At 37.1% G+C, this 14,513-nt stretch overlaps 2 protein-coding genes across 3 annotated transcripts in view; one reads left to right on the top strand and one right to left on the bottom strand.

The window, feature by feature from the left end:
• The window catches only part of mcm9 (minichromosome maintenance 9 homologous recombination repair factor), a 29,565-nt gene extending 26,663 nt beyond the window's left edge, over positions 1-2,902 (bottom strand). Inside the window, exon 1 of one of the 2 annotated variants that reach the window (XM_057821997.1) lies at positions 2,745-2,902. In XM_057821997.1, coding sequence (XP_057677980.1) covers positions 2,745-2,771 — 27 coding nt within the window. In that variant the 5' untranslated portion in view covers positions 2,772-2,902. The remainder of the gene's footprint in view (positions 1-2,744) is intronic. The other variant, XM_057821995.1, reaches the window with a different exon arrangement.
• Positions 2,903-3,385: 483 nt separating this feature from the next.
• Positions 3,386-14,513, top strand: part of hsf2 (heat shock transcription factor 2) — a 39,919-nt gene continuing 28,791 nt past the window's right edge. Inside the window, exons 1-4 of the mRNA XM_057823292.1 lie at positions 3,386-3,582; positions 3,925-4,033; positions 7,526-7,653; positions 13,826-13,950. Coding sequence (XP_057679275.1) covers positions 3,490-3,582; positions 3,925-4,033; positions 7,526-7,653; positions 13,826-13,950 — 455 coding nt within the window. The 5' untranslated portion in view covers positions 3,386-3,489. The remainder of the gene's footprint in view (positions 3,583-3,924; positions 4,034-7,525; positions 7,654-13,825; positions 13,951-14,513) is intronic.

The raw sequence follows: 14,513 nt of genomic DNA on the forward strand, positions 1-14,513 counted from the left end.
GCTCTGTTTACATATGGCAGCCGCCACAGTGACTGACAGACTAACATCGTACTTTGACATATTTACGTAAAATAAATGCTGAATGCACTTTCTTTTTCTTTCTTTTTTTCAACCAAGAATCAAAACTGTTTTACATCCATATCTAAAGAGAATTCAGGGATTTAAGCATTTATTCACAAGAATTTTCTTCGTAAAAGCTCTGTTTACACAAGGCGGCCGCCACATTGACTAACAGACTAGCATTGTACTTCAATATATTTATGTAAAATAAATGCTAACTGCACTTTTTTTTTTTTTTTTTTTTTTTAAACAAGAATCGAGACTGTTTTACGTCGATATCTATAAAGAATTCAGGGATTTAAGCATTTATTCACAAGAATTTTCAATGGAAAAGCTCTGTTTACATAAGGCAGCCGCCACATTGACTAACAGACTAGCAATTCATGTGTAAATGTTGAATCTCAAATGTATGCTGATGACGCCGTCATCTTCCCCAGTGCAAAAAATACTCAAGACGCAGCTTCTGCTCTCACATCGGCTATGATTCCTGTAAATGACTGGCTCAACAAATCTTACCTTCTACTAAACACAAGTAAAACTGTTTGTATGATGTTTACAAAGAAACCTTTGGACATCAAACATTCAGGCGTATTTTTGGGAGGACAGGAACTACAAATTGTCTCCGAATTCAAGTAACTTGGAGACACTCTCTTTTAAAAGTCATATTAAACGAATTTGTAACACTATAAAATTCAACCTGAATAATTTTAAACAGATAAGATCTTTTATAACACTTGGGGCTGCTAGAATGTTTCTACACTCAATGATTTTATCACACATTGAATACTGCATTACTTATTGGCAACTGGCAGGTGTAAATACATGCAGTAACATAGAGTCACTCTACAAGAAATCGTTAAAGGTTTTTGCCAGAAAACCAATGTCATTCCATGTGTGTAACATTTTAAAAAAGTACTGCTTATTGAGCATTGAGAATTTTAAAAATTTTAAAACTGCCTGTGTAATGTACAAGGTGTTACATGGATTTGCCCCACCTCCCATGTCGGACTTTCTAAAAAAAAAAGGGCTCACAGAGGTCTCGGGACCAGGGCTTCCCCTAGAGGGGACTGTAAAGTTCCAATCAGAAAAACAGCCTTCGGTCACAATTCTCTCTCTGTAATGGCCAGTAAAATCTGGAACAGTTTACCACTCGCCATCAGGCAATGTCCCACAATACGAACTTTCAAAACTCAGCTCAAGCAGTGGTTGAAAGCAAATCAGTCTTGCAATCACTGGCTTTTAAGTTCTTAGTAACGTATTGTATTGTGTTGTTTTATTGTAATCTTTTGTTATTTCTTTTCTTTTTGTATCTTTGTGTCACTTGTTTAGGGACTACAGATGTAAATTAGCATATACTTGCTACAATCTGGCATATTTACATCGTTTTAGATGTTCATCAATGTGCACTGTCCCTATTAAATAAATAAATAAACAAATAAATAAATGACTGAATGAATGAATTGTACATCAACATATATATGCAAAATAAGTGCTAACTGCACATTTTTTTTCTTTTAACCAAGAATCGAGACTGTTTTACGTCCATGCTTATAAAGAATTCAGGAATTTAAGCATTTATTCACAAGAATTTTCAATGAAAAAGCTCTTTGTCTGTGATTCCGTTCGATCAGCTTTGACAGCCACGCCAACAATGAAGGCCCCCTATTAATCTGCCCCGCGCCCTGTGTCCCGTCAATATCATTATGAAGTCTATGGGTCACTTATTAATGATTTGAATAATGGGGACTTATCAAAGTGATAATGGATGATGTAAAACTATATATTGATGTGATTTTACCGGCTAGGTTGTTGTTTATGTTTGATATTACTTGTTTAGGAAATATGAAGTTATAATGATGCTTTTATAGTGCCAGGCCTAGCCATATTGACTAATAGGCATATGATTTTGAAATCCATTCTATTCTACTGACTGCTATAATATAGCTAAATGGTATGAAATTGCACTTGAATGGCACTTAACATATTTCTTTCACATTTTAACTTTATTTAGATTTGTTTCTAACTATATAAAATATATTTTAAGCAGGAAATCGACATGTTCCTTTTTGTTTTCAGAGGTAAAATGTGTATTATTTATTTATTTTTTAAAGGTCATTTTATTGGTCAAAAGTCGGTCATTGTAAATTAACAGGTTAAGTAATATGCTATTATTGAACAGGTACACAATATTAATGACAAAGAAGATTTGACACAAAAAAATGTGGACCTATTTGTGAATTTTGATCGGCGAGAGGTCGACGGCTTATATTACAACATTCAGAGTCCACTATAATTCATCCAAATTTGGATCACAAAAAGGGGTTTATCATCGTGTCAATGAGCCAATTATTAGTGCACTTTTCCCCCCCATAACTTTTTTTTCTGTTTGGAATTTTTTATTGAAATAAATAGTGGCATCATTGTGTCAGTGAGCCTAGTAGGATTCAAGCAAAAATGTGTGAAAAAGATTACTTATAAATGTATTTCTAAGTGACTAATCATTAGTTAACCAGATGCTAATAAACTGTTAGCACACGAATCTCACACGTTAGAATGAAAACTATTCTAAACAGCAATATTTAGTCTTAACATGAATTTGATATGATACGCTCATATACCGATTTTACGCCACTGCAGTGCGGTCGATTCCGCTTTGTGTGAATCCAAACCCCCCAAAATCTCACCTTTGTCTTAAAGAGTTCAAACAGCATCCTTTTTAGATTGTAATCGAGTTAAGGTCCAAATACTAACAGCGCACCTGATAATAGAACAAACGTTTTTAATTAAAAGTAAAATTAGAAACAGGTTAGCATAGCCTCAACGAACACTTTTCCGCGGAAGTCAAACTACCCGCTTGAGCTTGTCGATAACATGCTATAGAATTTGACCTGATTTAAGTCTTTCAGGCAGTACACGTTGTTAAAATGCTAGTAAAAAAAATTACCCCCCAAAAAAATTTCTTTTTATATTTAAATATTTTTATATAACAATGTCGCATGTAAATAGCCAGTGTCGCTTAGCAACTGAGGAAACGCATACACATTAATTCTAAAATGAGGGAAAATTGTCCCAAATAGATAACAGGAAGTGAAAGCGAAAAATAATTCGAAATTAAACAGGCATGAATGCACACAAATAACTCAATAAACAGGACATTTTAAAGTAACCGAACAGCTGTCGTTAAAGTAAAAATCAAATCTAATAAAACACATCGTCATCTCGTACTTTTTCGGCATGCGTGGTATCCCACGTGAGGGTCGTTACGTAAAACTCATTTTGACCAATCAGCCGCAAAGCATCTGAAACGGAAGTTGTATGAGGTTCGTCCTCAAAACGGTAAACATTCGCAGTTCGCACCCCCAACCCCGATACGCATTCGAGAAAGAACGAAAATCGAAAATACTAGGCGAAAGTCGTTCACTTTTCGTGATGAGACACAACTCGAATGTCCCGGCTTTCCTCACCAAGCTGTGGACGCTGGTCGAGGATGCGGACACCAATGAACTTATTTGCTGGAGTCAGGTAAGCATGCTGCTACTGCGTGTAGTTAGCCTGCTTGTTGTGGCCAATGAAACCGATAAACCTCGCGACAACGTAGCGGACAGATCGTCGTACTACCTTCATTTGAATGTTAACCAGTAGTTGTCAATGTAAACATAGTTAAATATGATGTTTTTGTGATTAATGACTTGCTTAATCTGAACACGACTGTTCGACGGTATAGCTAACCAGGACCATATTGTATCTAAGCTTAGCTATTAAGCTCATTCAACAGTGATTTCTGATTTAGATTTAGACACAACAACGTATAAACATATATCTAGCTTCTAATAACGAATCTTAATGGTGTGGGTTGTCTTTAAGGAGGGCAATAGCTTCCTGGTGCTGGATGAGCAGCGGTTTGCCAAGGAGATGCTCCCAAAGTTCTTCAAGCACAACAACATGGCTAGTTTCATCAGGCAGCTCAATATGTGTAAGACATTTTATATCAGTGTTATTGATTGCTACTGCATGGATAAGATGTTAAGATTAGAGGTCGACGGATATGGGATTTTCAAATGCAGACACAGACATCTAAAAAAAAAAAAATCAGATCTCTAAAGCAGATTTTGTAAGCCAATATACTTTTTTTAAGCACGTGGATTATGAAAGGTAATTTTAAAATATCAGCAGCTTCAAATTTACAATGATGACCTGCAACTGAAAGGATTAGTTCGGTCTAGTGCTACCAAACCAACAAACGGAGCACTTCTTTTTATGATTATACATACACAGCAAGAACAGTACATTATTTTCAAATAACTAAACCCACCAGGACATCATGACGAGATGTAAACAAGTGACAGTTCAACCCTTTAAGGCCCTATTTTGTCCATTTTTGCATGCCTTTGATGTTGCGTACATATTTAAGGCTACCTCTACACTAGGACGGATAACAATAAAACAATATAAACGGCTCAGTGGCCTGGACGTACTTTTAAAACCATCAGCTTTCAAAATGTTCCAACCACTGTGAAATAATGCATCGATTTAAAAAAAAAAAGAAAAATCACATTAATTCCCAGTGCTTCCGTGTTTTGACGTGACGCTATCCAGATCAAAGACAACCTTACAGTCTTTGCTGCAGCCGTTGCTGTCCATGGGGCGTAAATGCGCGCAACCTGATTACTGCTGCTGATTAATTGTCTTTATCTCAGTACCCACCTAACGTTATACTAGAAGACGACATGTTTTTGAAACCCCCAGCACCCGGCCAAGCACCTAGGAAAAAAGACTACTCAAGGAGGAGAAGGTCACTGGAGGAGTTGAGGGAAAGCAAAATCCAATATGAAACGAAAAGTGAGATAAAGTTACAGCACCAGTGGTGAGAACGCTGGAATGGACTCGGCTACGATGAGACAAAAGAACTAGGTTTACTTTGTGGTGTGCTTATAACAATATCGTCATTGACGACGCTCAACACCCAATCCATTAAGACTGGGAAACCAGAGCATTCACAGTCACTCTTTCCGATTTTCAGGTGTTTTTCAGGTCTGTTTCTGCTCATTTTAGGGTGTTTACAGGTCACTTCCTGTTGAGTTTAAGTCACTTCCTATTCATTCCTGGGTCACTTTCTGTTCTGTAACCCAAAATCTACAGGAAGTGACACATAAAATGCCCAAAAATAAACCGGAAGTAACCCTGACATTCCTGAAAATCAACAGGAAGTGACTGAAAATCAACAAGTTTTGAAATGGCCCAAATTTACCTCGCAGCCTGGCACTGGCTGCCACTGACAAACATAGAAGTGGGAGGGGTTCATTCGCTGCACCCTCCCATTTCAAATGGATTGGGTGTATACTAGTGATACATTTACAGCAGAAGGGTGAAGATAGTTATTAGTTGTTTTGTAGAATACTCTAGAATGACTTCCTGACTAATGTATCGATAACCGTTGTATCGCCATTTCGTGAGATTGTTATCGTGAGCTTTGCATCGCAAATTCTATCGTATCGTGTGATACCAAGAAGTTCCCACCCTTAGTAACGATTACTCAGTATTTTTGCCCTGTTATATTTCATCAATGAGTATCACAAGATGTTGAGCTCTCGCATGATACCATTGAAAAAATTGGTTGAAATTTTAAGTTTTGTACAATTTTAGAAGCTTTGTTTCTGTTGAAAGATCCATCCATCCATTATCTTCCGCTTGTTTCGGGGTTGGGTCGCGGGGGCAGCAGCTTTAACAGGGAAGCCCAGACTTTCCTCTTCCCAGCCACTTCAGCCAGCTCCTCCGGCGGGATCCCAAGGCGTTCCCAGGTCAGCAGAGAGACATAGTCTCTCCAGCGTGTCCTGGGTCGTCCCCGGGGCCTCCCGCCGGTGGGACATGCGTACTATCTAGGGAGGCGTCCAGGAGGCATCCGAACCAGATACCCGAGCAACCTCAGCTGCCTCCTCCCTACGTGGAGGAGTAGCGGCTCGACGCAGAGTCCCTCCCGGATGACCGAGCTTCTCACCCTATCTCTAAGGGAGAGCCCGGACACCCTGGGGAGGAAACTCATTTCGGCCACTTGTATCCGGGATCTTGTTCTTTCGGTCACGACCCAAAGCTCGTGACCATAGGTGAGGGTAGGGATCGACTGGTAAATCGAGAGCTTTGCCTTTCGGCTCAGCTCCTTCTTCACCACTACGGACCGGTGCAGAGTCCGCATTACTGCAGACGCTGCACCGATTCGCCTGTCAATCTCCCGCTCTGTTAAAAGATGATGGTCAAATTCAAAATGACAAATTATGAGATTCCTTTGTACATTTAATTTATTTTATTACTAAATTATTTTAACCTAATTCTTGGTCCTTTACATTTGTTGTGTCAAGGTTTTTTTTGTTTCGAAATCGCTTCTTGTACAGTATCTGTACAGCAAGAATATAAAGTATATTTTCATTGTGTAGACTGCATGCAGTGCCCACCAAAAGTAACGCAATATCAGAACAGTAACATTTTCCTAATTCATTCCAAATAGAGGTGTGCAAAATTTCCGATTCTTAGATTATTCGCGATTCGGCCGTGCAAGATTCGAGAACGATTCACAAACATCCAAATTCCGATTATTGAAATATGCCAAGTAAAGCGGAAGTACAACACACTCAGCGCGCCGCGCGGTCTTCGGGGCAGAACGGAGCGGGAGTAGCTAAACATCATGCTTCTCATTAACCGGCCCCTCGGGTAATGCCAACGCTCATCTCACGGCTCTAGCTCAACTCATGCCACGAGATAAAAAAAACACAACAACATACCTGACTGCTGCCGAAAAGCTGCTACAAGTACAGCTAAGCTACATAATGTTACGGTAGATATCATTTATATAGGACTAGATGCACTGTAGACTCGCTGAAGCAGCACATCTGCAAAAAGCTAGATGCAGGCGTTAGTAAACGGCCGCCATCTTAAAGCAGTAAACTTCCCTGCAATGCTGTTGTAGCGAACCTTCCAAGCAAACCTAATTAACTTTTTATCTAAAATACTCCTAAATCGGTAAAATATTGACTTGAATCTATCTTTAAAGTAGTTTTAAAACTTTCACATGTCAAAAGTAGACAAAAGGGAAATTATGGAATAACGGGAGCAATTTTAACAACTTTAACGGTTGATTCACAACATTAAATTGATTGAATGTAGTTTAAAGCTGCTGATACAGAATGGGGACTGGAGTTTTTTTAATTTAATGTTATTTTTGTATATTTGTTTACTGCTATATGTTAACTTGATACTGAAATAGTAGTTTGGTTTAGCCTGAGAGTATTTTTGAACAATTTTGGAACTAATGTACAAAACTTTATTAAAAAAAAAAAAAAAAAAATTTAAAAGGAGGGGGGTGCATCAATAATCGTTTTATAATCGAATCGGAGCCTCTGAATCGTAATCGTAATCGAATCGTTAGGTGCCCAAAGATTCCCAGCTCTAATTCCTAATATTCTTTTTCATTCAGATGGGTTCCGTAAAGTGATGCATCTTGACCAAGGCATTGTCAAGCAAGAGAGAGATGGTCCTGTGGAGTTTCAGCATGCTTACTTTAAACATGGACAAGATGACTTGCTAGAGAACATCAAAAGGAAGGTAAAGTGTCCAACTGTCCATGTATTGAAAGGTTATTTAAGATACTGTATCTTGCTGAGGACGAGAGGAATAACATGGGTCGTCTAACTCCAGGTTAGACTTTTAAAAAGGCTAACAAAATTACCTATCCTAAATCGTAACATCAGGATTCCTAATTCCTTTGTATCAAGCTTTGTGAGTACGTTAATCATCACAAATTTATTTAGTTTTTTCTTTAAAAAAGACTTCTCTTTGTGGGACATGTTTTGTCCTGACTCTCAAGAATCAGTAGCCACGTTTACATGGAGCCAAATATTCCAATTGCAATCGGTTTAGATGTTTAAACCGAATAAATCTGTTCCATATAAACACCTCATTCAGAATGAACAGGCCCAAACCGAATGGAATTTCATTCCGTTTCACAGGGGTGGAATATTCCTTTTCCCAAACCGATTAGAAGTAAAATTATATCATGTAAACAGGGAAGCGGAATGGTGTCTGGTTGCGTTCTTTCTGCACATGCTCCGTACTGATGTGGTGACGTCAATTGGTGACGTAAGTAACGTCACTTGCAACATGGCTTCCAAGCACAGCGCACCTAATTGGAGTCTGGCGGAAAGTTTATATCCATGAATCCCTCCACCAGCCCACACAACTTTTTAAATGAACCGCGTGTCATTCTGAAGTTTTGTTTCCACTCGAAAAGTTAAAACAGCAGCTGATCTGACGATCGATCTCCATGTTTTGCAACGTGACGCTTTGTTTTGATTAATCTGCGCATGTCAGACGGCAGTTGTCAAACGTCCTTTCGGAATAAAGGCAGACACATGTAAACGCTGGATCGGAATAGATGAAGTGACATGTAAACAGCTGATCTGAAATTTCCATTCGGAATGATTTGAATCGGTATGAATAAAAGTCAGCATGTAAACGTGGCTAGTGATGTTGCATTGAATAAGGTGTGTCCAAAGTTTAAGCCTGTACTGTATATGGTGGAAAACAGACAAGACTGAAAAAGCAGCTTCTGCTCCTGCACCCCTCTTTAAAATAATCTGCTGTATTTTAAGCCAAAATAACTGTTTTGTTTGATAGAGCAATATGCCTATATGCTGCCATAGCAGATTCAGGGCGCATGAAGCCCCTGAACTATTTTTAATTTGTCATTTTTACCCTGGAAACCCCCCGTTTACAGATGTCGCGCAACTGCTTTTGTTTAAACTTAGCCATAAAAAGAAGGTACGTAATTGAATTTATTATTCAAAATGTCTGTCATTTTTAGCTTAGAATCATTAATTGATGTCTAACATTTCGTTTAAAAAAAAAAAACTTTTAAACAAATTATGTCACAATGAAAAAATTTGCGTCTGTAAATAAGTCACGGATATCTACCTCATAACTATCGCTTAATTGTATTTTCGTTTCTGTTGCATTTTCCCCAATATTTTAGATGATAATCGATCCAAAAAAAGAAAATTAAAAAAAAAAAAAAAACGTTTAAAAGGGTAAATATATGATAGTGAAAATCTCGACCACTCCTTAATGTCTGCGATTTTTGCATCGCGACTCTTGTTATATTACCATGTTTCACCGGTAAAATCCCCAAAAATTCCGGCTGCGGCCATTCACAGCTGTGTCTTGACACTCGATGATACATGCTACATGGAGTTTTGGGATCAAAAAGAGGTAAGTTTGCGATACATCTAGTTAAAATCATGGCGTCTTTAATTCTGCTCTCTCATACCCTCGCCTCCAGTTAGGATTTTACTGTTTTTAGAAAAAAAAAGAAAAACTGAAAATGCTGTCCTGGTGAAAACTTTTCTTTCCCTAGAAAATTGAGATTTTAAGCTTCCAATGATCTATCACACATGCATATAGGACAATTTTTAAATTTGGCCAAATTGGGGATCTCAGAGCGGAACTTCAAGTCACCTGAGTGTTTTCCGCCATATATATATATAAATTGTATAAAGATTAGAAGCGTGCAAAATTTCTGATTCTTAGGTTATTCTCGATTCGGCCGTGGAAGATTTGAGAACGATTCACAAACATCCAAATTCCGATTATTTAAATATGCCAAGTAAAGCGGTTAAAACACAGTCAGCGCGGTCTTCAGGACGCAATGAAGAATGGACCGAGAGTAAACATCACGCTCAACTCACGGCTCTGGCTCAACTCATGCCTCTGATTAAAAAAAAAAAAACAATAATACATGACTGCGGGCGACAGCTGCTACAAACTACACCCACAAAATGCTACGGTAGATATCACATGTATAAAGAACTAGATGCGAAATGAAAGACTCGGCGCCGTTAGCAAACAGCCGCCATCTTAAAGCAGTAGACTTCTCTGGAAGGCTGTTGTCGCGAAGCTTCCGAGCGAACCTAATTAACTTTTTATGTAAAATACTCCTAAATCGGCAAAATCTTAACTTGTATCTATCTTGAAATGATGAAACCGTTTTTAAACTTTCAACTTTTGTCGAAAGTAGACAGAAGGGAAATTATGGAATAACGGGAGTAATTTTAACAATTTCTAGTGGTTGATTCACAACATTGAATTAATTGAATGTACTTTAAAGCTGCTGATACAGAATGGGGAATTGAGTATTTTATTGACTTGATACTGAAATAGTAGTTTATTTAAGCCTGAGAGGATTTTTGTACAATGTTTGTAACTAATGTACGAAACATTAAAAGCAGCTAATAGCTGGGGGGGGGGGGGGCATAATCGATTTATAAATGAATTGTAGCCTCTGAATCGTTAGGTGCCCCGACATTCCCACCTCTATTAGTAAGTGTTTCCTGATGTCTTGCTGACAGGTTTCCTTTGGTCTGTTTACTACAAAAACATAATAAAAACATGAAATTATGGATATTAGTTTTGGTGTGCCACCATTTTTAAGATTTCAATCGGCCTCATTTGGCCATCCCATTGCAGGACGTTTTTTTTTTTTTTTTTTTTACATGCAAACGTTTGTTATGCTTCATAAAAGCAGCAGGTGTGCAGAGAAATGGCTTCCTGGACCCCTTTTACACTATATACAGCAATCTTCAACATTCACAGATGAACCCCTGAATTAAACAGTATTATAAGAGGTACAATGGGTATTTTTGTTTTTGTTTTAATATTGCAATATAAATCGCTAACCTATTATCGATATTATCGCGTACTTACCTTGTTTCGATCCAAAAACTCCATGTAGCATGTATCACCGGGTGTCAAGACACAGATGTGAATGACCACAGCTGGATTTTTGGGAGATATTCTGGGTAAAACATGGTAATATAACAAGTGTCGCAATGCAGAAATCGTAGACATGAAGGAGTGGTCGAGATTTCCTTTTTCATATATTTTCCTTTTTAAACTTTTTTTTCCCCATTTTTCTTTGTTTGGATCGATTATTTATCATCTAACATATCGTGAAAAAATGCGACAGAAACAAAAAAAAATACAATTAAGCGATGGTTATGAGGCAAATATCCGTGAGTTTTTTACAGACACCATTTTTTGCATTGTGATGTAATTTGTTTAAAAGTTTAAAATACGCGAGTGAATGATTTTTTAAAGTCGTTTTCTTTTTTTAAACGAAATATTAGACATCAATTAATGATTCTAAGCTAAAAATGACAGACATTTTAAATGATAAATCCGATTAATTAGCTTTGTTTTATGGCTGGGTTGAAACAAAAGCGGTTGCGCGACGTCTGTAAACGGGGTTTTCAGGGTAAAACAGACAAATTAAAAATAGTTCGGGGGCTTAATGCGACATGAATCTCCTATGGCAGCATATAGACATATTGTTTTATTTAACACAACAGTTGTTTTGGCTTAAAATGTAGCAGTTTCTTTTAAAGAGGAGTGCAAGAGCAGAAACTGCTTTTTCAGTCTTGTCTGTTTTCCGCCATATATATATAAAAAAATTACTGGTGTATGAGAATTATTGGTCCGATAATTATCGGTCCAATAATAGGAATTATGACGTCATCCCGATAAATCCAATAACATTATTAATAGGACCGATAATATGTACTGTGCTGGCTTTACAGTTTACACACTAGTATGGGAAATCAATTGACCATTTGCGGGGCATTTCTGCCACCTGCTGGTCAGAACAATTCGCTGCATCTGTTTTTTTGTTACAGTAGTTTGGTTCATTCACTTACATATTGCGGTGTCTAGCGGTAGCATTGACAATCGTGAATGCTTTCTGTTACGTTTCCGCCTCGGAAATATATGTCTGTAAGTATTTTATGTTTACTATAACATATGGATGTGCAATATATGTTTACTTCTGTGGTGGAGGGTGATATGTACAGAACTTCAGAAGTTGTTGTGTTATAGAAGCCAGCCAATGCTTTAGTAGCTCAAGCTAGTGTGCTATGCTATACATATAATCAGGGCTGTCCCAAACGACTAATTTTCTCCCGATTAGTCAGCCGACTATTTTTACGATTAGTCGACTAATCTAATAATTAATTTTTTTTTTTTTTTTTTTTTTTTTTTTTTTTTTTACTAATTTAGCAATGAAATTTTTGTTGACGCTTATCAATTCACAAAAAACATATTGGAACACTCAAATCATTTATTAAAGTACAAATAAACACGTAAATAACAATAATAAATCACAAATAAACAATGAGTTCAAATGCTGATAGAATTAACTAGTGTAGCATCCCGATTGAAAAGATGGTCTCTTAAACTGATGGTTTACAACTTTTATTCCATCCTTGATGTAAACACACCGTAAAGGCTACGGTGCACACAAATAAAGCAACACAATTAGAAATTAACAAAAACTTTTCACCTTTTTACTTTTAAACCTTATTTATATATCAATGAATTGCCTATATGAATTGCCTTTACCTTATCATTGACAATCTCTCCCTTGAGTGCAATCACTGTATATACTGTATATATTTATGACCTTTTAACCTTATATAATTTTCTATACCATAAAATAAACCATAACATGAAATAAACCTTTCAATTAGCATTAAGAACAATACTAATAGCACTTATAGGCCCATTGTCAATGAAACATTATTATTTAGTAAGGCGACAGCACCCTCTGGTGTACAAAAAATAAAAAAAATTACAAACTGCGTGAAGGCGCTTGAGGTGTTTATTCACGGCCGACGTGCAGCCAAGCTTGGCACTGAAGAGACAGGACAGAAGAGCGTACTCTCCTTTGTTTCTTTGAAATAAGTCGATGTTTTGGACACTCTGGTGCGCTTTTTTTGGCTTTGTGCCGCTTTCCCCACTTGCAAACAGAGCATCCGACATTCTAACTTTCCACGCATATATTTTTTTAACCCTTCATTAACCGTCGACGGGATGTTGTGCTCGTCGATGGATTTACGTCATCGATTACGTCGACTATGTCGACTAGTCGGGACAGCTCTACATATAATAGTTGTGTATATAAGTGTATTGGGCAGTTTGTTGCATATTGAGTATTGAATATGTGTATTTTTCTGTACTTTCACAATATTAATACGAGTGTCTTCCCATAAAAGCAAGAAAAGACCAAGCCGTGTGGTTTATGGAAGTGCATTCATTCTTAGCTGGCTGTCGGGCAGTGCAGAAGTGAAACGCACCGTTTTGTTCATGTCATTGTGAAAAATCTGGTGAGATCAAAGGCAAATCTATGTTTGTTCGTTTTTTTAAACCTCCAGGTGTTCAAAAACTCAGGTTATACATTTTAAAAATTATATATATATATTTATTATCGGTTATCGATATCGGCTTGACCCTTGAACAGACGTACGTAACAAACCGTGACTTGTAGATACCGTTACACCCCTAATATATAAATTATACAAATATTCGAATGTGAGTATATGCGTGCAGCGCAAATGTTATCATTTCTGTGGAAACTGGGTCAAAATGGCTCTTTGAGTGTTAAATGTTGTCAGCTGCTGGCAGACTGTATGTGTGTAGGCAGGGTCTGACCTCCATAATCATTGATCGTCAAGGCTACAAGAGACCTAATGTCTCATGATTTGTACCTTTTTCCTCTCCTTTAAGAAACAAGTTATTTTAACAGCATTTCACTTCTGTTTCTCTCAAAATAATGGAATGAAAATGAGTTTAACGTGATGACTGAAAATGAAATCAAAAATGAAATGAGAGCGGTGTGTTAACGAAATACTGAACTGTTTTTTTGGGGGGGGGGTCAAATTTTGACACTCAGGTTTCGAACACTCGTCCTGAGGAAAATAAGATTCGACAAGAAGACCTCTCCAAGATCTTGGCGAGTGTTCAGAGTGTTCACAGCAAGCAGGAAAACATTGATGTCAGGCTCGCAACACTGAAAAGGTCAGTTCAACCTCTGGGAAGTTGTGTTGTAGCAACCCATGTCAGCTTCTTAAATTTATTTCCCATTCATGGTACAAATGTACATGCATAAAAGTAAAAGCAGTCTTTCAAAAAATGTACTCAAAAACAAATTTAAAAAATTATTCCGTGAAAAGTAAGGCAGCAACTGACTATTATTTTGATAATTGATTAATTAGACTCCTAATCAGATGTCACTTTTTTCAATTACCTTCACAATTTAACTTGAAGTTGTTTTAGGCATGTTGTAATTAACAATGAAAACAAAATTGTAGACTACTTCTTCTGAAACAATATTTTATGACAGATTCATTCAAATAAAAAAAAGTGCTGCTGATTGACATTTTTTTCTTGTAGGCAAAGCGCTGATATAAATTGTCAATGACTCATTTAATTTCTTTAAACAAAAATTTTTAAATAAAGGAGGAGGCAGACTGTAATGAATCAGTTTCTTTTCAACCTTTTGTTCATAACTACTATCCAAACATTTTAAAGCGAACTCTTGAATGACAATTTACAGTTTGAATGGGAGTTTGTGTTGAAAG

The sequence above is a fragment of the Corythoichthys intestinalis genome, chromosome 19, assembly GCF_030265065.1.
Source record: "Corythoichthys intestinalis isolate RoL2023-P3 chromosome 19, ASM3026506v1, whole genome shotgun sequence".
In the NCBI taxonomy this organism is placed as follows: domain Eukaryota; kingdom Metazoa; phylum Chordata; class Actinopteri; order Syngnathiformes; family Syngnathidae; genus Corythoichthys; species Corythoichthys intestinalis.